Here is a 9,308-nt window from a genome sequence, read left to right as displayed (position 1 = left end):
CCTGGGTGGCTCAGTTGGTTAAGCGACTGCCTTCGGCTCAGGTCATGATCCTGGAGTCCCTGGATCGAGTCCCGCATCGGGCTCCCTGCTCGGCAGGGAGCCTGCTTCTCCCTCTGACCCTCCCCCCTCTCATGTGCTCTCTCTCTCTCATTCTCTCTGTCTCAAATAAATAAATAAAATCTTTAAAAAAAAAAAAAATTGTTGGGGAATCAATCCCATTTTCCATTGTTCAAATAATAATATGTCCATGGGGTCCTGTTGTTATCCCCACAGAATAACAAGAAGGTTGTCTATACATGAGCTACTGTGGTAATTTCTCTGAAGTCTACCTCAAGTTGTCTAGCTTAGGTAAAGAACATTTAAAGACAATCAGATATAGAATTTAACATCCACAAAGGTGTGTTATTGAAACACAATTCTTCTTTCTAAAATAACCCTCATTTTTAATCAGAGATAGCCAAATCAGGACTAATTTATTTGAAAAACAAGTCCAATTTTATTTTATTTTTATTTATTTATTTTTTTTTTTTAAAGATTTTATTTATTTATTTGAGACAGAGAATGAGATAGAGCATGAGAGGGTCAGAGGGAGAAGCAGACTCCCTGCCGAGCAGGGAGCCCGATGTGGGTCTCGATCCCGGGACTCCAGGATCATGACCTGAGCCGAAGGCAGTCGCTCAACCAACTGAGCCACCCAGGCGCCCAAAACAAGTCCAATTTTAACAAACATGGCCTAATCATTTACATAAGCTCAGCAAGAATAATGATTGGTCATATAGATCTTATAGAATCTGCTTTGCTGGAACTTTTATAAGGAATCTCTAGGTTGAACTTTTAGTAGCCTCTCCAGGCCAGAAGCCAAGCCAAGTACTTGCCATCAGACATGCCTGCAATACCTGTACATTTGGTTGGATTCCTCTTCCTGAGGGCCCCAAAGTATGCTGACGTTCCTGCACTGCCAGGAAGTGACATTCTTTACTCACCTGGTGAGGCTGCTGGGAACTCTAAGAAGCAAGGGAACAGGCCAACAGTTCCATGGGGCTTTATGGCTCCAGGTTTCATAAAGTCAACCTTAGATCCTTAAAGCTGTTTGGTCATATCTGACTCTATACATGCCTCTCTCAAATATGACATTCCAGTCAAAGCCTTGGTAAAATAACCAATGTTTACAATGGTGTCCTGTTACAAGGAGAACAATTACTGAACTTATGCAAATGACTCCTGATTGCCATGGAAGAAAGAATACTCACTGAGACCTTTTGAATTTCAGAGGGTTCAGGTAGAGAGAAAAGCTAAATGCTTAAATTTGTTCACAAATGAATACTTTTTTCACCTTTCTGTAAGTCATAGATATCTTAAGAGAAAGTTTCCTTAATCTGGAAGAGAAAACATTAGACAACCAGCAATGTTTCAAGCAAGAGTCACAAAACTATAATCATATTCTTAGTTCATTTAGTCCCATGTTACTAGTTCTTGTTTAGTTTGAATGTAGCTTTTAGTTGGTTCTGGAAATTCTTACTCATTTCATTTTTATGATCTTAAAGATACTGAATACCTGTTTTTGTCCTAAAAGTCCTTTATATGAACCTCCTTGAAGATGAAAACTCATTTTGCAAAAGAATAAGAACAATTATAAATAAGAAAAACTCAGAAATGGACATTGTTAATGATCTGAGAGTTCATTATGATATAATTGACAAAGAAACTCAGTTATTCTGTGACACATAACACTTCAATAGCCAGAATATCAAGTGATGATGACCCCGTACCAGAATGTAACATACCAAACAAACAAGCCTAATTAGTCAACGAGACTTTGTTCACGATTTAAATCTTGGGGAAAGTTTGTTAAAACCTTAGAAAGTTTTAGGGACGCCTGGGTTGCTCAGTTGGTTAAGCGTCTGCCTTTAGCTCAGGTCATGATCCCAGAGTCCTGGGATCGAGCCCCACGTTGTGCTCCCTGCTCAGCGGGAGAGCCTGCTTCTCCCTCTCCCTCTGCCTGCTCTGCCTGTTTGTACTTTCTATCTCTCTGTCAAATAAATAAAGTCTTAAAAAAAAATGGTCAATGGTCTTGGGAAGGTATTGCCTTAAGGATCAGCGGTGGGAACTTAGGCTCCAGAGGAAGTATGGGAACTCATCCCAGAGGGTCCTTCCTAAATCTTCTACCCAGGTTGCTGACTCCCTCCAGTTACCTCCTTTGTTCCTGAGCCACCCCTGTCTCCTGCCTGGTACTGAGATGCTCAGGAGACCCCACACAGATCTCCACATGCTCAGCCCCTTTCTCACTGACCCCCCAAGATGCCATCTCGCTCACAGGAGGGTTCACAGAGAAAGAGGAAGAGGTTCCCATATTAGCACCCAACCTGGGTACACACTTCCTTGCCCGAGAAGATGTACCCCTCCTGGCTCTCCTCTCTCCTCATCTCTCCTCTCCCCTCCCTCCCTTTCTTCCTCTTTTTCTTTCTTTCTTTCTCCTCTGCCCTCCCCTTTTTTCTTTCTTTCCTTCTTTTTTTCCTTTCTTTCTTCCTCTTCCTCCCTTCCTCTCTCCTCTCCTTCCTTTTTCTTTTTCTTCCTATCTCCCTTTCTTCCTTTTTCCCTCCTTCCTTTTTTTTTTTTGAAAAATAAAAATGCTGATAAGTTAAATGAATTTCTTTTAAGCCATTGTCATTACAGCCCATGCATTAAGGGCAGCCTTAAAGAGATTTACATTGCCTGCCACCGCCTCCTCCACTCTCTTGCACAGCTGGCAAAAGTCAGTGCCAAACTTCTAGAGTCCCAGAACTGGTCCACTACAGGTGAGATGGTCCCCTGCTGTAGCCACTAAGCTCTAGGTGAGAGGAGCTGAGACCCATCAGAGCCCAGCTGGCAGCTTCAGGTTGAACCAGGAAACCTGACCTTCCTGTGCATCCCCCAACCTACAAATGCAAAGGATCCTTTTTTTTTTTTTAAGATTTTATTTATTTATTTAACAGAGACACAGGGAACACAAGCAGGGGGAGTGGGAGAGGGAGAAGCAGGCTTCCCGCGGAGCAGGGAGCCCGATGTGGGGCTCGATTCCAGGACCCTGAGATCATGACCTGAGCCGAAGGCAGACACTTAACGACTGAGCCACCCAGGCGCCCCACAAAAGATCCTTCTGACATGCAAGCCCTCGGGTGGAAGGGGTGCCCCTTGCCATGGAAGCTGAAAGTGGATCAAAACAGGCAGAAGGTCAAATGGGATAGTTCAAACAAAAGGCCAAAGTCACCACCTGGAGGTAACAAACAAAAACTGCACCAACACTGACCCCAGATCTATTCTGAGACAGCCTCCACCGCACCTGGCTCCCAGTCCTTCCAGGATAGGGGGAGGCTGGAAATGACCCAAGCGCCCACCCCCTCCAAAGGCCTAGCAGGCTTCCCCTCAGACAGCTGTCTGGAAACACAGCCCAAGGCTGTGTAGACCCCTTGCGGGACCAGCAGTCAACTATTACAGAAAGAGAAGGAGGGCGCCTGGGTGGCTCAGTTGGTTAAGTGTCTGCCTTTGGCTCAGGTCATCATCACAGGGTCTTGGATCTAACCCCACATCCAGATCCCTGCTCAGCAGAGAGCCTGCTTCTGCCTCTCCCTCTGCCGCTCCCCCTGCTTGTGCCGTCAAATAAATAAAATGGAGGAGGAGGAGCAGGAGGAGGAAAGAGAAGGAAATAAATCACTTGGAGGGGGCGCCTGGGTGGCTCAGTCGGTTAAGCGTCTGCCTTCGGCTCAGGTCATGATCCCAGGGTCCTGGGATCGAGCCCCGTGTCGGGCTCCCTGTTCCGCGGGAAGCCTGCTTCTCCTCTCCCACTCCCCCTGCTTGTGTTCCCTCTCTTGGTGTGTCTCTGTCAAATAAATAAATAAAATCTTAAAAAAAAAAAAATCACTTGGAGGATGGTGCTCCAGGGTGAGAAGTTCTTTCAGTGTACTGGGCGGGATGGGAGAAAACAACTCAGAACCCAGTGGGCATGCCTGACAAAACTGCCACTACTAGGTTGAGACCAGCCAGATTTTCAGTCACCAATCAGGGTGTTCAGGGACGTCCCTCCCCTGCGGCCTGTCAGGATTAACGTCTCCTGCCTGTGAGGCTCCTGCAGACCTCCAGCCAGCTCAAAACCCCCAGTGAGTGGTTTTCCACCAAACACCCACATAGTTATTCTGCACCTTTTTCTAAGCATATCCTGCTCTCATAGTGAAAGAATTTACACTCTGGAAATTGGCAAACACTACAAAGCGGAGATAGAGTTTTGTTTTTCTGAATGGCTGGATTTAAGAAGAAAATGAGAACATAATGGTAAGAATGCACCCTAGACTTAACTGTGTAAGGTATTTTGGGCTATGACATTGTGCAGGACACAAAAAATCTCAGGAAAAATAATGAAGAAATAGCCTTCCAGTATTACTATGACTCCACTGAGAACAATGTCACACCATGTGTGAATGAGGAAAATTCCAACATGTATCTTTGTTGTGTGCATATCTTATTTGTAATTAAAAAGGGAACTACAAAGAAACTGACATAACTCACATCAAAGAAAATAGGCAAATGATAGGAACAGAAATTGCACCACAAAAGATATACACGTGGTAAATAAACACATGAAAAAATGCTGAAAATCAGAAATCCCTAGGAAATGCAATTACAACATAGCACTACACATGCATTAAAAGGGCTGACATTAAAGACTGGCCCTATCAAGGACTGTCAGGGACTGAAGATACTACAACTCTCACATATGCCTGGTGGGAATGCAGTGGTGAACAGTTTAGATCCCATTTTGGCCCTTTCATGAAAATGTTAACACTCACCTACCTGTGACTTAGCCATTGTGCTTTGAGTCTTAATAGAAGAAAAATAAAACCTCTATCTGCATAAGGAATTATAATGAAAATATAACTTTCATAATAAGGGATTCGTTTGTGAAAGGGAAACACTGGAAATAACCCACATGCTCCAAACAGATGAAGAGATCAATAGTGGTACACATCCAGAGAAGAAAACAGTACTGTAGACTGAAAGGGACATATATGTATGACAACGTCAGAGGCGAATGACCAAAGTAAAAGGTAAGAGGGGTGTCTGGGTGGCTCAGTCAGTTAAGCATCCATTTTCAGCTCAGGTTGTGAACTCAAGGGTTCTGGGATGGCTTGTAGATGAGGATTCCCTACCTTCACAGTCAACCGTGTGTGCCTATATCCTCATCTCTTCTTATCATGAAGCGAGCTATACTGAATAAGAGTCCATCCTAATAACCCATTTCAACTTATGATCTCTATGAAGATGCTATATCTAACTATAGTCACATTGTGAGGTTGTGGGGGTTATAACTTCAAAATACGAATTGTGGGTGCACATTCAGCCCATCAGATAGGTTTTAGAGTTAATGCAAATTAAGGCCCGGGCTGGAGAATACTAATGCTGTATGTATGTAGATATTATCTTCTCTGCGACACAATAAATTTGGAATACAGTGAAATCTGTTCACTCCTCCATGCGGGCAGAGCCCAATTCTGCTTTCAAACCACTCCTTAGAGGGAACACAACACCTAAAATAACAGGTAATTAAATAAAAAAGACATCTATTGGGCGCCTGGGTGGCTCAGTTGGTTAAGCGACTGCCTTCGGCTCAGGTCATGGTCCCGGGGTCCTGGGATCGAGTCCCACATCTGGCTCCTGGCTCGGCGGGGAGCCTGCTTCTCCCTCTGACCCTCTCCCCTCTCATGCTGTTTCTCTCTCTCTCTCTCTCTCAAATAAATAAATAAATAAAATCTTAAAAAAAAAAAAAAGACATCTATTCATGCATAAACCAGAGCAACAAGTGGCATCCAATTCCTGTTACTGACTTGGAAGCTGCAAAGATTTATCAGAAGCATGGTAAGACCAAGTCCCTAAGAGATTTAGTCTTCCTGTGCAAGTAACCACCCAGAACACAGATCAGGTACTGATGGTCAACACTGGGTCACATGCATGACCAAAATCAGAAGGAAATGAAGAGGCTCAATTACCCATCATTTCCATCAGCAAATGACAAAGGAGAGGTCAGCATTCTTAAGCATATTGGGTGGTGACTGACACGTTATTGGGACCATCCAGGTGGCAGAGATGACTTCTGCCATGGAATCTGGCAGTGATTTCTAGCAATAACTTCAGACACATCAGAACGCAATATGCAACTTCTGAATATTTCCCAAAAGACTGGAACTTATGGAAAGTCACTGAACTGTAGACATTCAGGTGAACAAAGTTCCATTCAGGAAGGTGGCTGCCTCACGTTCTATGATATTTTAACTCTTTCTGCAGTGTGAACTCTGTAGTGTGGAATGAAGACAGATAATGAGCTAAAGGAATTGTGTCATTCACATACTCATGAGACCTCACTCCAGGGTTAATTCAGATTTTTTTTTTTAAAGATTTTATTTATTTATTTATTGGAGAGCGAGAAAGAGAGAAACAGCATGAGAGAGGAGAGGGTCAGAGGGAGAAGCAGGCTCCCCGCTGAGCCGGGAGCCCGATGTGGGACTCGATCCCAGGACCCTGGGATCATGACCTGAGCCGAAGGCAGTTGCTTAACCAACTGAGCCACCCAGGCGCCCCTTAATTCAGATTTTTATGAAACTATATCTTTGAATTATCTCCCAAGACATCACATGCTAATCCTATTGAATTAGAGGATAGGGATTGAACATATCAATTTTAGTGAACATAAACATTCAGTTCGTAATACTGCCCATAAGGACTCTATTAATTGTATTTCCTCCTGTTGAAGGAGACTGAAGATACAGCTGAAAGATTCCCTACAACAGCAGCACCCCTAAGGCCTGTTGCCACTGTGAACTCTGTGATGATAACTGAGAGCATCATGACTGAAAAAAGATTTCCCACATTCACTGCAAGCAAAAGACCTTTCTCCTGTATGAATTCTCTGGTGTTTTATGAACGTCGACTTACACTTCCAAGATTTCCCACATTCATGACACTTATAAGGCTTTTCACCTGAATGAACCTTTACATGTACATTGAGGCTATTTCTTCTGACAAAGGACTTGCCACATTCACTGCACTCATAAGGCCTTTCCCGAGAGTGAACTCTCTGATGAGAACGGAGGACAGAACGAGTGGTGAAAGATTTCCCACACTGACTGCACTCATAAGGCCTTTCTCCAGTGTGAAGTCTCTGGTGATCACGGAGGACAGAACTAGTGGTAAAAGATTTCCCACATTCACTACAATCATAAGGACTTATTCCAAGGTGACTCTGACGATGGTACCGGAGGGCACAGCTATGACTAAAAGACTTCCCACATTCACTGCACAGATAAGGCTTTTCTCCTGTGTGAATTCTCTGGTGTTGAATGAATGTTGACTTATAGTTCAAAGATTTCCCACATTCATTACATTTATAGGGTCTTTCACCTGAGTGAACCTTGATGTGTACATTGAGGCTATTTCTGTGGAGAAAGAACTTGCCACAGTCACTGCACTCATAAGGCCTTTCTCCGGTGTGCACTCTTTGGTGAGAACGGAGGGCAGAACTAGACGTAAAAGATTTTCCACATTCACTGCATTCATAAGGTCTTTCTCCCGTGTGTACTCTCTGGTGAGAACGAAGGACAGAGGTAGCGGAAAAAGATTTCCCACATTCACTGCACTCATAAGGCCTTTCTCCTGTGTGAATTCTCTGGTGTTGAATGAATGTTGACTTACACTTCAATGATTTCCCACATACATTACATTTATAAGGCTTTTCACCTGAGTGAACTTTCAGGTGCACACTCAGGCTATTTCTTCGGACAAAGGACTTGCCACATTCACTGCATGCATAAGGTCTCTCTCCAGTGTGAACTCTGTGGTGATAATGGAGGGCAGAACTTGTAGTAAAAGTTTTGTCACATTCACTGCATTCATAAGGCCTTTCTCCAGTATGAAGTCTCTGATGATCACGGAGGACAGAACTAGTGGTAAAAGATTTCCCACATTCACTGCATTCATAAGGCCTTTCTCCAGTGTGAACTCTCTGGTGAGAATGAAGCACGGAACTAGTGATAAAAGACTTCCCGCATTCACTGCACTCATAAGGCCTTTCTCCTGTGTGAATTCTCTGGTGTTTAATCAACGATGACTTACACTTCAAAGATTTCCCACATTCATTACATTTATAAGGCCTTTCACCTGAGTGAACCTTTCTGTGTACCTTGAGGATATTTCTTCGGACAAAGGACTTGCCACATTCGCTGCACTGATAAGGTCTCTCTCCTGTGTGAATTCTCTGATGATACCGTAGGTCAGTCCTAGAGATAAAAGATTTCCCACATTCACTACACTCATAAGGCCTCTCCCCTGTGTGAATTCTCTGGTGTTTAATGAATGTTGACTTAAACTTAAATGACTTACCACATTCGTTACATTTATAAGGTCTTTCACCTGAGTGAACCTTTATGTGTACATTCAGAGTATTTCTTCGGAGAAAAGACCTGCCACATTCGCTGCACTCATAAGGCCTTTCTCCTGTGTGAACGCGCTGGTGTTTAATGAATGCTGACTTACACTTTAAAGATTTCCCACATGCGTTACATTTATAAGGCCTTTCACCTGAGTGAACCTTTATATGTACATTGAGGCTATTTCTTCGGAGAAAGGACTTGCCACATTTACTGCACTGATAAGGCCTTTCTCCACTATGAACTCTCTGGTGATAATGGAGGACAGAACTGCTGGTAAAAGATTTCCCACAATCACTGCACTCGTACCGTCTTTCTCCTGCATGAGATCTCTGATGATATGAGAGGGCAGACATAGAGGGAAAAGATTTTGCACAGCCACGACACTTATAAAACCTTTCTCCAGGTTGAATCCTATGAGTAATCAACACTGAGCTACAGCTAACAGCTTTTGCACATCCACTGCAAACGTAACTCTTCACTCCACTGTGCCATCTCTGGGGATGAATGAGGACAGATTTGTGGCCTAAGGATTTCCCACATTTGCTGCACGTGTACTGTCTGGATGCGCTGTGAGTCTTTCCATGTTCATTCAGGGCTGGTGTTTGCCATTTACCAAACTCATGATATCTTTCTCCAGTATGGGATCTCTGGTGTATGGCAAATAAGGATTTGTACCTGAATGCTTTCCCGCATTCACTGCACACAAAGGACTGTCTTCCAAGGTGGACACCCTGGTCCTGACTATGTGTGTGTTTGGGACCAAAGGCGTTCTTGCATTCTCCCCAGGTGTCATGACTTTTTCTGCTTTGTAAAGTTGCCCTGCACTGGGTGATCGTGTGTGGCTTCTCCCCAGTA

At 43.8% G+C, this 9,308-nt stretch overlaps 1 protein-coding gene across 2 annotated transcripts; it reads right to left on the bottom strand.

The window, feature by feature from the left end:
* Positions 1-6,757: 6,757 nt before the first annotated feature.
* On the bottom strand, positions 6,758-9,302 carry LOC102734858 (uncharacterized). 2 transcript variants are annotated; one of them, XM_081811436.1, is made up of 2 exons: positions 8,404-8,541; positions 6,758-8,300 (listed from the first exon to the last, which is right to left on the bottom strand). In XM_081811436.1, exons 1-2 carry the CDS (start codon positions 8,406-8,408, stop codon positions 6,824-6,826), a joined length of 1,482 nt encoding a protein of 493 aa, XP_081667562.1. In that variant the 5' UTR covers positions 8,409-8,541; the 3' UTR covers positions 6,758-6,823. The 2 variants fall into 2 exon arrangements, with proteins under 2 accessions (XP_081667562.1, XP_081667561.1); XM_081811435.1 differs by having other exon boundaries at positions 6,758-9,302.
* Between the last annotated feature and the right edge of the window lie 6 nt (positions 9,303-9,308).

This window comes from Leptonychotes weddellii, unplaced genomic scaffold (assembly GCF_054177405.1).
Source record: "Leptonychotes weddellii isolate Sample4059 unplaced genomic scaffold, ASM5417740v2 HiC_scaffold_7629, whole genome shotgun sequence".
NCBI classification, from domain to species: domain Eukaryota; kingdom Metazoa; phylum Chordata; class Mammalia; order Carnivora; family Phocidae; genus Leptonychotes; species Leptonychotes weddellii.
The sequence above is the reverse complement of the archived record's forward strand: the minus strand, read 5'-3'. Positions and strand labels throughout refer to the sequence as shown.

What these genes read in the sequence shown, in the direction of transcription:
- LOC102734858 (XM_081811435.1), bottom strand. Translation starts at nt 8,806, where the DNA reads ATGTCTGCCCTCTCATATCATCAGAGATCTCATGCAGGAGAAAGACGG.